This window comes from Tachysurus fulvidraco, chromosome 24, assembly GCF_022655615.1.
Source record: "Tachysurus fulvidraco isolate hzauxx_2018 chromosome 24, HZAU_PFXX_2.0, whole genome shotgun sequence".
In the NCBI taxonomy this organism is placed as follows: Eukaryota; Metazoa; Chordata; class Actinopteri; order Siluriformes; family Bagridae; genus Tachysurus; species Tachysurus fulvidraco.
In genome coordinates this window covers 12,184,061-12,205,543 of record NC_062541.1, presented here as the reverse complement: position 1 = coordinate 12,205,543, position 21,483 = coordinate 12,184,061, and the positions used below count along the sequence as shown (strand labels likewise).

At 39.0% G+C, this 21,483-nt stretch overlaps 1 protein-coding gene across 4 annotated transcripts in view; it reads left to right on the top strand.

The window, feature by feature from the left end:
- Positions 1–21,483, top strand: part of csmd3b (CUB and Sushi multiple domains 3b) — a 403,012-nt gene that overhangs the window by 354,555 nt on the left and 26,974 nt on the right. For all 4 annotated transcript variants that reach the window (XM_047808110.1, XM_027175911.2, XM_047808109.1 and 1 more), the window contains 8 exons: positions 2,414–2,599; positions 4,105–4,299; positions 4,603–4,776; positions 5,329–5,502; positions 8,782–8,955; positions 9,446–9,631; positions 10,737–10,910; positions 19,100–19,282. In XM_047808110.1, coding sequence (XP_047664066.1) covers positions 2,414–2,599; positions 4,105–4,299; positions 4,603–4,776; positions 5,329–5,502; positions 8,782–8,955; positions 9,446–9,631; positions 10,737–10,910; positions 19,100–19,282 — 1,446 coding nt within the window. The remainder of the gene's footprint in view (positions 1–2,413; positions 2,600–4,104; positions 4,300–4,602; positions 4,777–5,328; positions 5,503–8,781; positions 8,956–9,445; positions 9,632–10,736; positions 10,911–19,099; positions 19,283–21,483) is intronic.

The following is a 21,483-nucleotide window of genomic DNA, read 5'->3' as shown; positions in this document are numbered from 1 at the left end:
AACTATACCTACCTCTTCCATGTTTTGTGTCTGAATCGTTGCAGGAAACACATTAACAAATCCGAAAACACAACGACAATTCAGACAACCCGGAAGAGGTTAGTATAGTTTGTGATTGGAACACTTACCGATCATTGGACAAGACACCTGTCACTCAAGGTATACATGAAGTTCAACAGTCAGGGAAAAGTTGGAATGGATGGTTGGAATGGATTACTGTGGATTAATTCTGTTATTTTCTTATATTTAAACAGAGAACTTTACACATTACACATAATATTCCATACCTGTATATCGGTAAGTTTCCATTCACAAACGATGCCTACCTTTTCCGGGTTGTCTGACTTGTCGTTGTGTTTTCGTATTTGTTTGTTTGTTTTTCGATTTGTTAATGTGTTTTTTGATTTGTTAATTTGTTTTTGGATTTGTTAATGTGTTTTTTGATTTGTTAATTTGTTTTCGGATTTGTTAATGTGTTTTGCACTTCTCGGCCACCGTAGTCACTAGCTATTTATAATAGACTTTAAGTAACAAATGTCATGGCTAATAAAAAAATATCTATACTTTTTGCAGTATGAATAAACCATATAAATCAACAAAACAAATGCATTATCTAGCAATGTTATAACCAACAAGAAATAACTGAGGTGAATGTAACCATCACTGTAGCTAAACATTTTGATTTTAACATCGCCTACCGAGAAGAGACACAAGCTTTGCAGTGAAGCTGCTGAAGCTGCAGTTCCCTTCTCCATCTTTCCTGACAGAATTGTAGAAATGAGATCAGTTGGTGGATCTTGTTTCTGAAGAATAACAGTGTGTTAGCTTAACTGTGCATACTGTACACACAGATGTGTTTAAATTCATTGGATTTTTAAAACATTCCTAATACACACAGAAAATGCAGATTCTGCTTTATTCTATACATTTCAGTGGCCTCAATGGGAAAAATCCCCTCTAAACGACTTGCATGTTAGAAATAACACGCCATTCTCTGGTTTAAGATTTCATTTGTAATGAACGAATAATCTGAAGTAAAGAATAAAATTCTTTCATTGAAATGGTGTTCTATTCTCACACTAATGCTCTTTCATCTAATTTATTTCATACTAAAACCACAGTCAACATCTTCACGCTTGTCATATCGTAGATTACAAGTTAAGTAAGTTCAACTGCTTAATAGAGCTGCATTGCATTCTGGAACCTTGAGCCTAGTGTTTGCTTTCTCTGCTTTATGTTCCCGCTGGATTTCTCATTAATATGACGCTGGAAATGGCGAGTGAGGAAAGAAAAAATGTCGCCAGTACTTCCGAACATCCCAGGCTACAGACATTTCCCGTCTGTATCACTAACGCATATTATACAGGAATGTTTCATGGCACAAAAAATTAATTCAGCAGCTTCTCTCGTCTCCAGAGTTCAGAATCTAGCCTCTCTAACAAGCTTTTGTGGTCATAGACAGAGATGCAGTAATTACTCGTGCTGCTCTCTGCCTGGTGCAGTTTATTTATGATCTGTTTGATCTGTCACATTAATGACTAATCTGTCGAGTTCTCTTCTTCATCTGTGTCATTTATACTGCACCACCTATCCAGTCAGATCTGTGCCACATGTGTAAATAGTTTCTGAGTCAGTGCACTCATGGCTACCTCGCTCCATGCAATAATTTGACAGCGTCGGCTTCGTGCCCTCCGAGGCTACGGCTTACGCGGCGCTCAACATCCTAACACAGAGTGACACTTAAATGACTCTGTAGACTTTCAAAGAGTTTCAGGTTCTTCAGCTGCTTCTGTTCTCCTGAAGTAAAGTAAAAAGGCCTCCTCGTTAGTCCTCATCAACGTGTGAAAGTACAGGAGGGAACATAGTGTTATCTTTGACTTGTATTTCAATATTAAGTTAAGTACATAAACATAGCGAGAGACAGGTCTTGTGTGCTGAATCATGTTTCATATTCAAAGTGTGAAAAAACCCTACAATAGGTTGATGCCCTTTATGTTTCAGTGGCAGCAATATAAAAGGAAAAAGGCGCAATCAAGATAAGAACTTCCATTTGCTGGTGAGCTTGACGAGGCCCAGACAGCAGCACAATAAACGAAACCGATCGAATCGGTGGCTTTGTGGACTTTCCAGCTCCTTTAAAAAGATTTTCTAATGCCCTTCTGCGTATGATTTTTTTTTCAGCTATTTCTTTAATCTTGCTATTGACCTTTCGCAAAGGCTATTGTTCATCTGCACATCATAAAAACATTGCACGCACTCCATTAAAAAGCAACTGCAAAACTAATGAATTACTACTGAGTAGCTTATGCTTCAATAGTGCAGCAACCAACAGCTCTAATACTGTGACCTTTTCTATCAGTTTGAGCGAATTCTTAAGGACAACTGAATGTTTAAAGCCTTTCCTTCTTCGTAGCTGTGTCCTGTGGGGTGCCCAAGGCTCCAGAGAATGGGGGCGTGCTGGCTGTGGATTATTCAGTGGGAACACGGGTGACTTACTTTTGCAACGATGGCTACCGTCTTTCCTCCAAAGAACTGACCAGCGCTGTGTGCCAGCCTGATGGCACATGGAGCAACCACAACAAGATTCCTCGCTGCTCAGGTACCAGACTCCTTTCTCTCTCACACACACACACACACACACACACACACCTACACACACACACACACACACACACACACACCCACAAACACCTGCGCACACACTCAGGAAAATGTTTATAGCCTATTTATGAGCCTTTGCCACACACACGTAGCCCTGTATCTACAGCCTCACCTCTCTTTTATTTATGAGCTGATTATGTTCTGAGTGCCAAAACATTAAGTTATTACCCATTAAAGTCCAGACACAGATGCCTTGGCCCCATTACAAAATGAAGCAAAATGAGGACGCTGATTTTTGAAGTGTAGGAAATAGCCTTCAAATGTGTTTTGGTTTAGAGCTTTTATGAAGAGCACTGAGGGCTGATTATGTGGGGAAGTATCAGTATGGTGCCAAGTGATGGGTTATTTCTTGATGACAGTTCATTTTTCATAGCAGTTCATATAAAGCTTTTAAATACCCATTTGTTTTGACTTCTTCTTGGTAATTGTTAACTTTCTACTGCAAGGACAAAATATTGATGAGCTAAAGGTTTTTGGTATAAACTTAAATTGCAAATTCATTCAATCATTCATTCATTTTCTACCGCTTATCCTAACTTCTCGGGTCACGGGGAGCCTGTGCCTATCTCAGGCTTCATCGGGCATCAAGGCAGGATACACCCTGGACGAAGTGCCAACCCATCGCAGGGCACACACACTCTCATTCACTCACACACACACACACTACGGACAATTTTCCAGAGATGCCAATCAACCTACCATGCATGTCTTTGGACCGGGGAGGAAACCCCCGAGGCACGGGGAGAACATGCAAACTCCACACACACAAGGTGGAGGCGGGAATCGAACCCCCAACCCTGGAGGTGTGAGGTGAACGTGCTAACCACTAAGCCACCGTGCCCCCTAAATTATAAATTATCTTTTTAAAAAAATCTTACTTTTTACTCATTTTTTTCATTCGAATTCAGTAACCAGTTTTTCCTGGTCAGTTTCGCGGTGAATTCACAGCCTATCCCGGGAAGTCTATCCGAGTGTTCATATGTGGAGAAGGAATAAACTCAGAATGGGATGCCAGACTATCACAGGGCACCATGCACACACATTTACACACTCCAACACATCAAAGGCTAATTTAGTGTAGCAAATCCTCCTACTGGAATGTTTTTGGGGAAGTGGGAGGAAACCAGAAATGAGAAGCACATGGACATGGTAAGCTCTAAACAGACAGTAACTTGAGCTCAAGATCGAACAAGTGAGACTGGAGCTGTGAGGCTGCAAGACTGCCCACTGAAAAAAAGTTATATTTTTGTGCGTTCTTGTCATTGTTTGTTATAAATATCAAATGAAATCAGAAATAAATAATGCAGATTGTGAGGAAAAGTTTCTTGAGTATGTGTGTGTGTGTGTGTGTGTGTGTGTGTGTGTGTGTGTGTGTGTGTGTGTGTGTGTGTGTGTGTGTGTGTCTGTATGTGTGTGTCTGTATGTGTGTGTTTGGGTTTTTAGTTGTTGTTTGCCCTAGCATTGGATCGTTTTCTCTGGAGCATGGACGGTGGAGAATTGTTAGTGGGTCACATTATGAGTACAGGACTAAAATCATCTTTACCTGTGACCCTGGCTACTACCGCTTGGGACCCGCCCACATCCAGTGCATGGCCAATGGTGTGTGGAGCTGGAGGAATGAGCGGCCTCACTGTCAGGGTAAGGCACTCGTACTTACTCATGCTAATCAAACCCTGGCCTAATCAGTGGCAGAGAAATAGTGTCATTATTCATGTCAAATTCTAAGCATATCTTAGATCTTAGTTATCTTCCATATATTGAACTAGTTGAAGTGTAATTTTTACTAATCCAGATTTTATACTGGAAATATATAAAACTGCTTGAGTGTGTAAGTTTGCAATAAAGGTTGATTGTAACTTGTTGAAGTAGTTGCTCAGATTTGTAACCGTTCTTCCTTTGACTCTGGTCTGTTTCCATGTAATTTTCTCTTTCCCTTCAAAGTCATTTCCTGTGGAGACCTGCCCACACCTGCCAACGGGCAGAAGATTGGGACACAGACTACCTTTGGGGCAACAGCCATCTTTACGTGCGAGGCTGGCTACATGCTGGTGGGCTCGACAGTGAGAGAGTGCCTGTCGTCTGGCCTGTGGAGCGGAACAGAGACACGATGCCTAGGTAGACGCCTTCAATCCTTTTTCACATTCTCTACCTTTTCTTCAAACTCTAGCATTTGTGAAGAGAAGTGCACGAAGTTCATGAAAAGACTTTCATTTGATTTGGCATTCAAGCTAAGTGTGTGGCTCGGAACACGCACTAAGGTATAATATACAGTTCCTGTATAGGTGTCCTCTAACCTGGTAAAAGCATCAGTTAAATCTAAATCATTGGCTATGAAAAAGCTACAAAAATGTTTTCTTACATACTTTACAAGTAGCTGCACATAAGCCAGTGAACATTCTTCAACATAGAACTTAGACCTTTTTTCCGAGAATACACCAACACTTTTAATAGGAGCTTCCTTTAAATATTCCTCTTCAAAGCCAGAGCTAAGAGCAATCCTGAATCTGAACGACTGTCATCTATTTAAATGTTACATTAAAATAAAAGCACAAAACAGATTCTTGAAAAATATGTGATGTTAATGTTGCAGTGTAATATTAATTAAGCATCGACATCAACCTCTTTCTCTTTAAATGGCTCTTTCTGCTATCCTGTCTCCTCATGCAGGGGGTCACTGTGGGTTGCCTGAGCCAATAGTGAACGGTCAGGTGGTCGGGGAGAATTATGGCTACAGGGACACGGTGGTATACCAGTGTGCCCCAGGCTTCCGACTCATAGGTTCTTCAGTGCGCATCTGCCAGCAAGACCACAACTGGTCCGGACAGCTTCCCATCTGCATCCGTAAGTGTGATCTTGCTTTTCCGTATAATCAAATAAATAATTTTTTTTTTTTTTTTTACTAGCGATGGAGTATTTTTTTGGGGGGGTGGGGGGTTGGCACCGTAAGTGCTACGTGAGGTGATGGTAAGCCATCCCAAGAAGCATCACAACTCTGAATATAAATGATAAGTGTTAGATAATGAGCTGTTTTCCTAGAACCTAAAAAATCTACAAAAATTGTGCATCCGAGCTTGAAAGCATTCATACTTGGGAATTTCAGTCTGCATCAGAGAGAGTAAATCAAGTAAGCTGTACCATTGCTATGCCTGCTGTCATCAGAAGTTTGAGTCAAAGTTATCAAAGTGTTCTATATTTTCTCTGGAGCTGCTACAGGTGAAGAGCTGTCACTGTAGTGCACTCAGCAGCAGTGAAAAGCCTGCATCACGCCTCGGTGTCACGGGTGACTGAGGGGAAGTGCTTTGGCTCAGCACTCTCCCACTTGGCATTTGGAGAATTCACTAATCTCTGGGAACAAAAGAGCCTTTCCCAGTCTCAAGGGGCATTTTAATTAATGATTTATTGTTGGCTCCAAAGCAGAGCGGTACAATGAGCCCACACTCATCTCATTTATCCCCATCCAATCTCATCATACTCTCATCTATCCCCCAAACTTTGCCTGTCAAATCCTGTGAAAGGCTAGAAGTGTTTATTTTCTGAAGCAGCACTCAGAAATAAGTTGATCGAGCATGTATTCTCACCATTAAAACTAAGATTTTTTTCCCCTAACTTACTAAATGTAGTACCATCATGTGTTGAAAAATACTGCATTTTTTTCCGTCAAGAATTTTTAAAGAAACGTTATCCCACCGCACAGACTCTGATTAATGACAAGATGTTCATTCTTTAAAAAAAAAAAAAAGAAGAAGAAGAATATTTCCAGATTATTTCATTGTTTATTGCAAATCAGTATGAAAAAATTGTCCCATTGTACTGCATAATCTCAGCAGTTTAGATTTGGCATTATCAGTGTCAAATCTAAACACTGATTTACAGGCATTTATTGACAATTGCAGTTGTTGCACTTGGGTTTTAACACAAATTTAAATTTATCACATCATATATTATACAATCATTACTATAGTAACAGAATAATAATTTATTGTTCAAGTGAATTATTGAACAGTGTTATGGTAAAGCTTTATGTGAGGAGATGTTTCTTTAACATGTATTGAAGTTGAAGGAGTCTCCAGTCTCAGCTATTTGAAAATTTCAATAAGTTTTCACCATGGGAGATCCCTCAGGATCGAGGAGCTTGTACTTCTTGGTTTCTTGATAACCTAATGAATAAGACGTTAGCAGGAACTAACTTCTGTCTCAGACATTCTAAACATTATATGTATCTAGATTTGGATGGATGGATGGATGGATGGATGGATGGATGGATGGATGGATAGATAGATAGATTTCAGTTTTCTTTCTTTAAAATCAAATGAATAAGATTAAATAGAATTTGGAATTTCTCCTTTAGCTTGCATACTAAGCTCGGTGTAGCTGCCTGGTTGATTTCCTTTCCAAACCATGTACACAGAGCCATAATCATTATCAGGTCTAGGGAGAGAAAGTGAGAGAGATAGAGAAAATATGAAAGAGTGCTGGGGAGAGGCTGAGTTTTCAGCTATTTTAACACACAGCGATTTTGTTTGAAATTTTGTTCCATGGAAGCTCCTCAAATGAAGGGAAAATTGCCTTCGTGCAAAAAGAAACAAATTACTTCTGTAATTATGCAAATGAACTGTGGTTGTTTATGAGAGCAGGAGAGAAGCAGAAGTGATGAGGGGAGAAGAGCCTTCAAGAGGAATGAAACCTCCCCTTGTGGAGTGAAAAAGAAAAGACTTCCATTCTCACACAGTATGAGTTCCTCTTCACCCATATTGGGGAAAATGAGAGGCTTAGTAATAACCACATTGTCGTAATAAACATGGATTTTTATTTAGGAATTTCACCTCCGAAGCATGTAGGAAGATCAGATGTTGCTTTAACCTTGGCAATCACCATGTTCACTGGCATAACATATCATTGTTGAATAAATCTGTTTCATTCCAGTGTCAGTTTGTTGAACAAAATGAAACGTGTATCGGATTAGTTCACACTGTACGCGCAGGAACACAAGGCTAATTAGCGCATCAAGCCAACCTTAACATCAAAGTGACATCTTGCCTAAAGGCATGGCTCTACAGTTAACCAGCAGTGTGTATGAACAGCCCATTTGCCTCATACACACCCACCAGCACCATACAGTTAACTATTTGTTCAGCTTCACTCAGCAGCTCCCTATGGTTTCACCCACTGGCAAGAAAACAGACAGTGATGAAGACATTTTGTACTTCAAGCTGTTTTTCACGATATGCTCATGATGGCTTGTGCTATAGTCATTCCGCTCAACAGAAAGTTCTGTATAGCCAAACTGCTTAGAGTTTTACTTTAGTGTGGCATTTTGTTGCAATTTGTAGGTCTGTGTAGGCTTTAGGCTTCTTTTTGTTGTTGTTGTTGTTGTTTAAACACAAATCAGTATTTGATTAAAAGATTTACTTGGTTCTTTTGTTTTATACTTTACATGCTGAATCATTATGTTGTACATCATGTTATCAGTCCCTCCAGGATTTTATTGAGTTATTTTTTTGATTGTGGCTAAAGATGCTCGATTTTTTTTTTTTTTTTTTTTAGATGCAAATTGAAAAGGTTTTGTGATCATTTTGTAGCAAAAAAATATAACTTGAATTTGGCAAAATGTCAAGCAGAGGATTCTTCTCTTAAACTACTACTAGTGAAGACACTCATGTAATTATTTTCTATGCTTTGCTTTACACATCATCAGCCATGACACATCTTGACCCAAAATCCTTGGAAAATCTGTGATAATTTTGGTAAAATTATAACCTTCTAATCATCCTAGATGTAAAAAAATCCAGGAGGGACTCTATAATAGCTCATTTGTGATAGGCTTATGTTGTGGACCAATGAATGATCCTGTACTTTGGCTTGTGTAAGTATTCTATTATATAAATATGAATCCATCCATGAATATCCTACTGAAGCAAGGGATAGTCAGTATAGGTTTTGTAGCATTTATTTCAAAATTTAAGAAGAAGAAAATGAACACTTATGATTCCAAACTACATTATTTTAAGCTGGACAACCAAGATTTCTGATTTAGCTAAGATACAACCTGACTTTTCCTTATATGGGGATTTATACAGTATAATCACTATACAAACAGATTTGCATCACTTTGTTCTACAGCCATCAGTTGCGGGCATCCAGGCAGCCCCATCTACGGACGTACCATAGGCAACGGCTTTAACTTGAACGATGTGGTGAGCTTCTCCTGCAACATGGGCTATGTGATGGAGGGCCCAGTGCGGGCTCAGTGCCAGGCCAACCGCCAGTGGAGCCAGCCACCACCAACATGTAAAGGTGGGGAAAAAAGTTAAGTCTTCTATTCACACGGAGCTTTGGCCGAACCACCACCTGCCAAAATACACTTCATTCTGGCTGAGCTAGCGCAGCCCTTGCTGTTGTACAAGTTGTAAAAAAGTTTGATAAGATTGCCAGTATTTGTCTCAGTGATGTGTTAATACACATAAATATGGCAGATGTTCTGCTTTACAGATTGTGCCATGGTGTTTATTTTTGCATACGTTGTTTGGGACTAAAATGTTTACTGAGGGGGAATCACGTGCCAAAATGAAGGCTTTAGAACTGTCTTTTAGTCATATACATAAATATATACATGAGTAACAATTCATTTATTTTAACAAAAGTACATTTTAATGAAGAGACTACATGGATTAAATCAAAATGAAAGATACTTCTACATGATAGTTGCTTCTGCCAAATAACACATGCACCTCTTGGTCCATTTTTCTCTCCTCCTTACTCTCCCTCCCTTCTTCCATGTGTTCAGTGGTCAACTGCTCTGATCCTGGGATCCCGGCCAACTCCATCAGGCAGAGCAAGATTGAGCATGGCAACTTCACCTTTGGCACAGTGGTCTTTTATGACTGTAACCCAGGCTACTACCTGTTTGGCTCCCCTGTACTGACCTGCCAGCCTACCGGCCAATGGGACAAGCCTCTCCCAGAATGCATTGGTAAGTTGCTGACGCATTTGGACCCTCGTCTCGAACACCAAAACTTGGCAACAGCGTTGCGCTGTTAATTAGCGTCTTATTCCGGTAATGGAGGCCGAAACAGTTGAGTGACCCTCTCCCGCTGTTTTAGATCAGTGCATTAATTGAGGGACAGGTGGAACGCACACTTTTGTAGGCAGACTAATTAGCGATGCCAGGTTCATGGCTGATCCTGGCTTATTGGGAGCACATCCCGTGAAACGCCAAAACATCCTTGAGCGCTGTTCGACTCAGTGAGGCGCTCTTGACGACAGCTGCAGAAAGAACGCTGCTTTAGCTCATGTTCTACCCTGACAAGACTCCCTACTGTCACAGCTATCCTCTCATCTGATAGACAGGGCTGTGCTCCAAACCTCACTGATCCGAGTTAAGGCTGCTTCTCATTTTCATTCTTGTCCATTTTCATTGACAGGTTTGTATTTGCCAGGAAATATTTTGTAATAGCATCACTGGTTTCTGATCTATTCTGTGCTTTCATGTACAATGTACAGGAAGGGAATTCCAAATGTTAAACTAGACTGGCATCAACACTGCATATAAATCTAAAGCTCAGTGTGCAATCAAAAAACTGTTCAGAGTGCATTGTGAAGGTTGAGAAAGAAATGAAGCATAATCGCCATGGAAACAAGCGTGATGCGGTGCTGGCAGATATTGCAGTATTAAATTAGTGCATAATGTGTTCAAAAATTTGTTGGACTCTAAGGGACACTTTGATTTAAAACTTTCTTTGCTTTAAGTTTTAACTTTTAATCACATTATTATCACACAGTTGTTATAGGCAAAGGAAATGACAACGGAAGAAACTTCCACAATCTGATGATGGCAGCATTCTGAGAGCAAACTACATTATCACCTCACTTATGATTATTTGAGCTATGACTGGGCTGTAATTAAAGAAAACTTAGTTTGGAATCCCTTTGCACTATAATTACATTTCAGTAATGAATGATTTTGTGTGTGTGTGTGTGTGTGTGTGTGTGTGTGTGTGTGTGTGTGTGTGTGTGTGTGTGTGTGTGTGTGTGTGTGTGTGTGTGTGTGCATCTGTTTGTGTGGGTGTTTTTGACAGTGGTGGACTGTGGACACCCTGGGTCTCCTCCCAATGGGATACTGAGTGGAGACAAGTTCACTTTTGGTTCCACAGTGCGTTACTCATGTACAGGTGGCCGGCAGGTGAAGGGCGAATCCTCTCGAACCTGCCAGCTCAATAGCCATTGGAGTGCACCAATGCCTTTCTGCTCAGGTATCTTACACACACACACACACACACACACACACACACTCTAAAGGATAGGAAGAGGCAGCATTGTGACACTCTCACCAACCTGCACTTGGATGTTTGGAAAATCGAGGTCTGGTTTTCCAAGTTTTGTGGCTCTACCTGCAAAAACAGAGCAAGCAAGTTACAATAGAAATCATTCATGTAACTCTTGGTAGTTCCTTAAAATGGACAAATCCTCCAGTGATTTCAGACCTCACTGAAAGGGAAATTGCCTGTATCCACTTTTTAAAATTAGCTCTAAAGTAAGTTGCTGGCACTGAATCAAGGCAGAAATGAAGCATGCTCTGAGTGTGGGCAGTGGGCTGCAGTAGCGCTGTGTGGGTGCACAAAGTATTGCTACATGTTTAAAGAGCAACAGCGTGCTCTCCCAGTGCACCTCTACAGCCGCAGATCAGCTTCTGTCTCTTTTTCAAGCTTTGTAATGTAGAAATCTATATATACAGACACGGTGTCACAGTGATGTACTTGATTAAAAATGGCTCTTTTGAAAGAGAAGGAAAGCGTTTGCTATGGCCGATTGTTTTATCTTCTGTTGAACTTGGTCTTCGTCTCTTCTTTGTAGGATGTGACTTTTTTAGTAATTAGGCTAGTGTAAAAGTACTCAGGTCAGTGAGTTATTTCAGTCAGGAATTGATCTGTGTTTAGGCTATTATTAAATGTTTCCTGCCATTATTATAGAGATGACAGATCACATGCTTCAGACCGAAGACTGCAGGATAAAAATGCACATATTCTTTGGTCAAACCAAATAGGTATAAATATATGTGCTGGCAGCAGCCAGGCTTTCATCACAGTGTTATTAGGATTTAAGGACCTTTTTTGCCAAGGTTCATCGAGGTCTATACTCTTTCTGAGCCAGATTTTGAAGCAATACATCACATTGTCCTTGAGAATTTTCCAAAGGGGAATTAATTATAAAGGCATAAAGCTGGAAACTATACCTAAGCTAGTGACATTTACTATGCATTCTACAGTACATACAGTAGCAGTGTGATTCATTGAGCTTCTCAACATTTTGCTCAAGACCTTGATAATGTGACAAAGCTTGTGCTTGTTTAGAATCAGGTAGCAAAGTAGAAATACTTTGCATGTTTTTTTATCATATTCATCATTTATTCACATTCGTCATTTTTTGCCATGAAGTTACATCCATTGCAATGGAGTTCCAGATAGGGCTGGGTGATTTTGCAATAACTAAACAAATTAATTAATTAATAAACTAATAACTAAATGTACAAATACATAAATAAGGGCATACATACAAATTTATCATAATTATTTTAATTTTATGATCCTCCATGGTGTTTCAAGATATCGGGCAGGAAACCAACCAAGCCACTCAGGGGTTAACTCTCAGTGCCGGTCTGAAGGCCAGATAAAATCCTTGTTCGAATCATTGTTCGAATCAACTCCTTGTTCGAATCATTGGATCATCGGATCAGCATACTCGATTTTTGGCACAGGTTTAAAACCGGATGTTGATCCTGATGCATGGATATCCGGTTTGAATCCTTTGCCAAAAATCAAGTATGCTGATCCAATGATTCGAACAAGTTGATTCCCTCTTTTTTGTATAGTTTTAATATAGTTTCTAATGAAAATTATTATATTAAATTAGAAAAGAATGCACTTGTGGTCTCAGACTTTTGCACCCCACTGTATATCTAAAAATCAACAAAAGTCCTAATTAGTACAGTACATGTCTATACTGCTTCAACACATTAATTCAATTAATGGAATAATTGTGAAAAGTCAGCACTGGATCAACGTCTCTAGATCTGTGCATTTAGCAAACAGCTTTAGCGAGATACATGTGCTTTGTTGTCTTTATCCGAATCATGCCATATGCTTTTGCTAGGTCATGAGGTCAAGGTCTCAGAATACTATCACCCTTTTAGAGAGAAGTTTGTACAGCAAGTAATCTTTTTTTAATATGTGCTGCTTATTTAAATGGCTGGTGAAAAGGTTAGTGATAAACATGAAATAGTCTTTTATGAATTTTTCTGTGAAATTTTCCAGCTCTCTTTGGAAAACATAGTAAAAGACTGGTGGGTAAGCTTTTGGAATGTGACTGTTAGGTTCAGCGCTCAGCTGTGGCCCGTACTGAACACTTCTCCTCCCCTATTCCCTCAGTACCACCAATAATGTTTCCATTACAACTTCATTCTTCTAGGTTAGATTGTGGTCACACACACACAATCACCAGATCACCACTCATTCCTTAGACCTTCATTAAGTGTCTGTGACCCATAAAGAGAAAATTCAGACTGGGCTCATCCCAGTCCCTCCCAATCCCCCAATGGACTCTGTGACCCAGAAACAGAGCAGAGAAGTAAGAGAGAGAGACAGAAAGAAAGAGAAATCAATAGTCTACTTTGCGATTCTCTTTCCTTTTCCTTTTTCCTTTTCTGTCTGTGTCCTGTGGAGTTTCTAGACTTCCCACAGAGCCTGCTGTGCTTCCTGGACCATGTGGTATTTTTTTTTCTGGCAAGGACGAAGGACGGCTTCCTCTTCCTGTGTGTTCCGATGGTTTCACATGCACATATATAGTCATATGAAAAAATTAGGACACACCATTTTGCCACTTTATTAAGAAATGTCAAGATGTCAATTTCAAATCTTGTTTCAATTCCACTTGTTGATGAAAGTGATGTAACTGCTTGTAAACAACACAAATATATCACTTTTCACTTATTAAACGAAATAAATCAACAAAATTAGTATTTCAACTGAGGAAAAAGTTGACTGAAATAACCTCTGAGACATTTCTGATAGCCATCTTACTGACATCTACTGGAAGAAAGTTTCCCACATTCCTCAATGCAGAATTCTTTCAGCTGTATCAAATCACCAAACAGGATCTTTATAGGATTTAGATCTGGGCTTTGACTTGGCCATTCCATAATTCTCAGTTTTTTACTTTTCAGCAAGTCCTTGGTGGATTAACTGGTATGTCTTTGTCATGTTACATGGTCCAGTTCCACTTCAGCTTCAACTTTTTGACAGATGGTCTCACATGTTCCTCAAGCACCTTCTTATACAATGTAGAATTCATAGTAGATTCTATGATGATGAGCTGGCCAGGTCCTGCTGCAGCAAAGCATCCCCAAACCATAACACTTCTACTTCCATCTTTTACAGTTGGTATGAGGTTATTTTGCTGAAATGCTGTAATTGGTTTATGCCAAACATGCCCTCTGTTACAGTCTCCAAATAATTCAATTCTTGGCTCATCTGTCCAAAGCATGTTATTCCAAAAATCTTGGCCTTTATATCTCTGTGTTCTTTTGCAAACTTCAGTCTTGCCCTCATGTCCCGTGATGATATTTTAGGGTTATTTGAGACTTCTTCAAGCATCTTGTGGTCTGCTCTTGGGGTGAATTTGCTTAGATGGTTTGACCTGGCCATGTAGGCAGAATATTTTAGATCCCTTATCAGACTCAAAAGCTTCAACAATTAAGAGTAAACCAAAGTAAATGTCCGAGGTTTAAATGAGGCAAGCCTTCTTCAAAATGCTTTGTAACAATCTTTTAATAATTTGCACTTGATGATAATATATCTGTAGGTCATTTTATATATTTTTTAAATACAAATGTGGGGGGTGTCTTTACTTTTTCCTCACAAGAAAATTTGTAATTAAATTTTACAGACCTTTCTTTGGTTTTATTTTTTTTTACTTAAAATGCCCATATGTTTAACTATTTAAAAATAAAAAATAAAACAGGCTTTCATGGGGTGTCCTAATTTTTTCACATGACTGTGTATATATATACCAATATGTACCGTTGTAAACAGGCTACATGTGTAATGTACAGCACATAAACACATACCTATGTGTGTCTGTGCAGCCGTTGTGTCTTTGTGTGCAATACGTGAAGACATTCAGCTGCCTCGCTATATAATTAGGAATAAAAACATTACGAGAATTTGATTATGTGAGCAGCCCACTCTAATTGCTTCCATCCTGCCACAGGTCTCAACATCCAACATCCCTCCCCTTGCAGTATAATGATTTCACAGCCTGATCTGACCCTCTCCACTTCTCCTTCCAGTCATTTACACTCTGCCCCGAGAGCCGGAATCCCAATTACTCATATCCAGGCTGTGAGTCTGTATCCAGCTGGAGGTAGAACCATCTTCACTTTCACCCCACTAACACCTCAACAACCGCTTGCCCAATTAGAGCAGCTGCAAACTTGGCAGAGAATTATTATAACTCTAGGTGCTGTCCATGACCGGGAAAGTTCCCAATTTGCTAACATGCCATCACTGTACTGTGGACTTTATAGCTTTATAGCCAAATTACCTGCACATAACATTAACATGTGGATTACAGAGCAGTGTCATTTTTGAGCAAATTGGAAAATACTGAGTATTGGGATCTATTAGGATTTCTCTGAACCCCCAGAAAAGTTAAAGCGCTCCAAGTGTATTCATTTTTGCCAAACTTTTTGTTCTTTATTAGTGTGCATATTTTAACTACTGTATATAGTCACATTTCATATTGTTCAAGATCTATGAATCTATGTTCAGTTACATTATAGCAGCAGTTTCTTTGCCTCCATCCATCAGTAATAAGAATGATAAGCAATCAGAAACAATTAGCGGTTAGCATCAAGAAACTGCAAACTGAATAGTCCTCCATTCTAAAGACTATTCCACAGTCGAAAACTTGAAGGAACTGCTTTACCTTGACTATTACAAAGCTCTAAACTAGTCTCTCCATAAATGCTAAATAAATGTTTAACCTAACAGAAAGCTTCACCAGCCCTTATTTGTTAAATCATATTAGGTTTTAATCCAAATATGATTTTATTGAGCATCTGACATACAAGTCGATCTGAATGTTTTAGAACAGCACATTAATATAATGCTGCCATTTGAATTACAACACCTACTTATCAGTCAGACATTAATTCAATGTATAAACGTTCATCCTGTTCAAGTGTACAGACATATGTATGACACGAATTTGTCGCTGTTAATTACACCTGTTTGAAACACCACTATTCACTGATAAAGTATTAAAAGTTTTATCAGCTGAATAGCAGACACTACGTTTCTGTTTTTTAAACATAATTAATATCTTTTTTCCAACATGTTATGCAGCTGCTTCTTGTTTGTGGACACAAGATAAACGACTCAATCAGTTCGCTAGCTGTTTATGAGAACGGTGTTTGTTACTCGTTACTCAATTATTTAGGAAAGTAAATTGTAAGCAGCTACTCAGGGGAACAAACTGTTTACGAAAAAAACAAAAGTTTATGGGGAAATTTATTTTTTAATTTCACCTTTTTTTTCATGATTAGAACATATATCCTCTATTTAAAAGAAAAAGATTTAAATACATTTGCAGTGTCATTTGGAGGGTTTTCAGCACCTTTGTGAGCTAAGATTACCTCTAAACATCCATCATTACAGACGTATAAATCTACCTGAATATTTCTCAACTAATCAAGTCGGCACAGTGGATGATATAAACCATTGGTCCAAACTGTAGGTTTTTTTTGTATAAAATGGTTTGTAATCTGTCGATTTAGGGCTTGTTACAGCTTATGCTTTGGTCTAAATGATGGTTCTTGCAGTCATTTGCAAATTTAGTTCATGCCGTTGTCATAAAATGTGTCCATGTACCTGCAAGATATTCATTTATCCATTAATTCTAGTTATATTTTTGTACTTCATGGACAATCCATGAATCCAGTTTTATTTTTGGTTGTAACATGTTTTCCAGTGCTATGGGGTAAAGCACAATTTTAAGGATCTGCAGCATATTTAGGATAAATGTGAGTTATATTAAAACATGACAGTAGCTGCTACACATAAGAATGGAAAGGTACAAGAACACATTTTAAAATTTGGCCTGCACTAAACAAGCATTCCGACAGCAGTTAGATCAACAGCTTCCCATTGAAGAGCAGGACATTTCAAGAAGTCCAAAATCATACAGGTTGATATTTGATTTTTTTTCTTCTACAGTGTTTCAGTTTCATAGCATGAATTTGTTTGAACTGGACAGCCTGAAACGAGTTCTGTATTTGAAGAAAGTTCTGACTCATCCTTAACACCCACATATAGTGTACATTCTGTTCTTGCTTCTGTGCCCCCCACCAGATTGCCAAAAAAAACATGGTACCTCAATAAGATCTGCTGCATCTTTATTATTTGGGTGCGTTTTCTCTGAAACAGTGGACAGTTACATTTAAGTATTTTAGTACCTTTTTCAATTGTAGAAGTGTTATTGGGGGATCCCTATGTACTCGAGTGAATTTGTTGGCCCAAAAAAGACCATTTTGGGCTGTCATTTCATTCAGGATTGTTTTATTTATTTGATTTTTCTTTTCCTGTCATGCACTGACATCTCTGTGAAGTTGTGATGAAGGCACGCATTACAAGACTCTGTTGTCTCACCAATCAAACATTGTCGTATTAAGGTCGAAGATGACTGTGACGGATGAACCAGGGATAATGTGGTTGCAGGGTATATTGTATTTTTTTTCCAGCCTGTCAACAATAATAGCTATATAATGTTCTGCCTATGACTTAAAATGGACTTGGAAAAGCTTGGTTTTACCATTACCATGTCTCCTAGCTAGTATGTGTAAAATGCTGTACATATTGTTCGTTCCCTGCAAAGTGTTGTGCCTTCACTGTAATGTACACACTATGGTAAGCAGTAAAGCAACTCCGAATGTATAACACTCCCAAACTCAAGGTGGATGGGCTACAAGAGAAATAACATCAGATTCTGCTCATGTCAGCAAAGAACAGGAATCTGAGGAAAATAAAGAAAAGAAACTCCTTGTCCACTTTCAGTAGGTGATTCAGTGAATGGGCGGAAATATGGGCATAGATTTGGTTTGGACATTAGGGGGTTGTGTGTGAGCAGGTATGCTTCCAGATGTAGTTTATATTTAATGTAAAAAAAAAATAAGAATAATAATTTCAGGAGAAAAATCTATCTATCTATCTATCTATCTAGCTATCAATAATTGCTAATTCTGTTATTTGAAGGGAGCAGCTGTTCTTTAGAGAACGTCCAGATTACATTACACTCGATCAAGGTTTTCATCCACGTCATTTAACTTTAGCTTCACAGTCTGCATTAACATCTCCAGCCTGCTTCCAGATGTTAAGTGTTATAAGTCACATTTGTTCCATGCAACATGCAGTACGTCAAAAAAAAAAAAAAAACACAAGTATCTGTACAGGTGCCAGAGCAACCACGTGTCTGATATATTAATCCTAAAAAGGAACACCCTGTAGTCCTTTATTATCCACCATTTTAATCTGTCTCTTGGGTCCGTTGCTCCCAGGCCTAACGGCAGCATTGGATCAAGAAATGTTTCTTTCATACCCTGTTCTTAAATAAATGATGATTTATTTATGGAATAATTGGAAGTGGACCGGTCCCCTGGCATGAGCCATTTCTCTTGTTGACTTACCTGATATGTGAGGGCAGGTTAGTACCAAGGTTGTGCTCAAAATACATGGTGTATTTACCTTTCCACCCTTTTGCCACTATGCTGCTGGAGTCTCTCCCTCTATGTCTAATGTTTACAGCAGTGTTTTTGTTATATCTCCAGGTCACATATGACTTTATGTCTCTAGCTTGTGTGTTTGTAGAGCTGTTGAGACCACATTGCATTTCTTAGCAGGTGTTGAGTTCTCCTGCTGCTGCAGCGTGTTAGTTTGATGGGGAACATGTTGAGTTTTTTGAGCTGTGTTTGTACAGAGTTCCATCTGTGATGATGGATGAAGCTGCAGCTCGGGTGAGATGTAAAGCTGCAGGCTTTCACAGATATATGGAAGCCCCCAGAACCTATCAGCGCTATCAATTTCCTGAGTCTTGGATTGGAACCTTGAGTGTGTGAGGAGGGAAAAAGTGTGTCCTCTAAAATTGCAGCCACAGTATTCCTATAGAAAAGAAGCTCACAGTTCAAGAGGATTTTATTTACATTCATTTATGAGTACATGATATGTCATGGATTTTTTTTTTTTCAGTTTTTTGTTTAATAGTCCCGTCCTTTCTTTTTATTCCCCTCTATCTCTAAATACAGTATTGTTTCTTCCCTTCTCTTTTTCATCTCATACCAATTTCTCTGCTTATTTATACTCTCTCCCCACTCCATGCTGCTTTTTCTGTACAGGTGATTCGTCAGGGACGTGTGGAGATCCAGGTGTGCCCTCTCATGGGAGCAGGGAGGAGAGTGATTTTCGGATCCGCAGCAAGGTGCACTTCAGCTGTTCCACAGGCTTCGTACTCTTCGGCTCCTCTGAGAGGATGTGCTTGCCCAATGGCACCTGGTCTGGAACTCAGCCTTCCTGCAAACGTAAGCAGATTACATCTTCAGTGTATGATTTGCAAGCTCCACTACTTTTCTCGTCTTACTATATCTTCATACTTTTTTAAAGTCAGAACATGAGCCAAGTCCTCTGATATGCTTAGGGTTATTTTCTTCTCTTTGATCTAATCTTGGCATTGAAATGCAAAGGAATGCAGAATTAATATTCTCTTTTATCTGTGATTCAATTTGTCTTATTTATCTAAAATCTGAAATAAATCTTATTTTAAACCGTATCAGGCACATGCTCTCCCACACATAATGCTACCAACAGTGCATATGATGCAAAATGTCAGCTGTGTTTTTATTTTTGATCGTGGTCTGTTTGTACTTTAAAAAATAAAAAAAAATCTAATTTGTTCACTGTCTTATAAAAGTATGTACACAAAGTGCATGTCACTTTCTTCGCACCCCTACGGAGTACTTCAATAATAAAACTAATAGTTTATTTGTGGTTTTTCTGAAGGAAATTAGTAGGAATGCTTCAATACATATACTTGTGTTAATCAGGTTTTAGTCTGATACCATCCTCATTTTCTCATCAAAAATTCTAATATCAAACATCCTGTTCCACATGGTTCGCTGTCACAAAAGTCTAGTTTATGTTATCATGCTAATGAATAGACAACAGGAACTGAGTCATCTGAAGGTATTTCATAATTTACATTAACGCAGAGCCTGAACCCTCCCCTGATTTTCTGATCAGTAACCAGCACTGGCCATGCTTAGCTTCCGAGATCGAGTGATCTCAGAGTGGTTTGGCCTCAAGTCATACCACTTTATTTGGTTAAATATATCCAGTTCATGTTAGCAAATTGCTACACTTACAATGTACTTTTTCAAATTGGATGGAGTTCCTGCCTTCTAGGGAGACACCTCATTTTATATCTTCACTTTCTCTAGCATGTTGAGATGGGATTTTACAGGTAGATAGAGGTACTGTACAGCCATGGGTGCTCATCCTCAGGTTCCACGTTCCAGATGCTCGTCCATATCCAGAGGCATCAGATACTGTAGTTATACTGTAGCACCTGCTGTGTTGTTTAGGCTGAGAAGGTCATGGCCAGTGACAAACTGACATGTTTCTTTATAGTTTTTTTCTTCACTGATGAACTTGATTAGATGCAGAACTGAAATGAATAAATGCTAAACTGAGCCACTAAATTGATTAATGTTTAGATGAGAGAGAAAAAGACCTCCAAGATTGTAAAGATTTTTTTTTTTTCAACCTAGAACTGAAGGTGTAACTAAATGTGTTTTGCCTGGTAATGAAAGTAAGCATAAACATATTTAATTAAAAAATATTTAGTAAGTTAAGTGTTTAATTTAAAACCCAGTAATCAAGTACTACTCTTAATAGTAATCAAGTAATCAAGTATTAAAGTATTATCCTCTTGTGGCTACAAGTGGAAGCAAAGAGCTTTGCTGTGTATTTAGTTTTGAAGCAAAGTGTTTTTATTCAGTTTTGTTATTCATGCTCTTAAAAATCCCTAGTGTACATTTGAATGGATGGATAAACACAATGTAATAGCTGGATGCATTTTCTTAAATTGAGTAAATTATTTCAAGCTACACTCCTTCATTACACAGAAGTCAAAGCTTTACTGAAATTAATAGCAAGCTGACCGGTGAACATACAAGTGGATATGTATCATAACGGGTGACCTGCCATCCAAACAATAGGTACATGTGTCAACCTCATTGCTAGCTCCTCTGGGGACCTTTCTCAAAAGCTATATTGCAAGTGTGGTGTCTTTTGAGGTCAGGCTCCTTGTCGTGTAGTGAGAGCCTTAAGCACTGTACACTGAAAAAGGTCTAAGAGCAAGAAACAGCACTTGTTTGTGAAAGAGAAGCACATTTCCGAAAGGCACCGACAGGATGCAAGAACAGTGTGTAATTGAGGCGGAGGGGGGTTGGTGGAGGTTGTGCTCAAATCTGATCCCCCACTGCAAAGTGACACACGCTGAGAGACACACAATGACCAGTGTGTCATAGGGAGCCAAAGGCAATGATTGTCATAAGTGCATTGTGACAAGGTGCTATCAGGACTGACTGATCCTTCCTGTGTCTTCTCACCAGTTTAGCTCAGCGCTTAAGTAGGTGTGCAGATTGTTAACTCCAAGGCCCAAAGGGGTACAACATCTTAACAAGATGAGAGAGAGCTTCCTCTGCCTTTCTCTGGATCCATT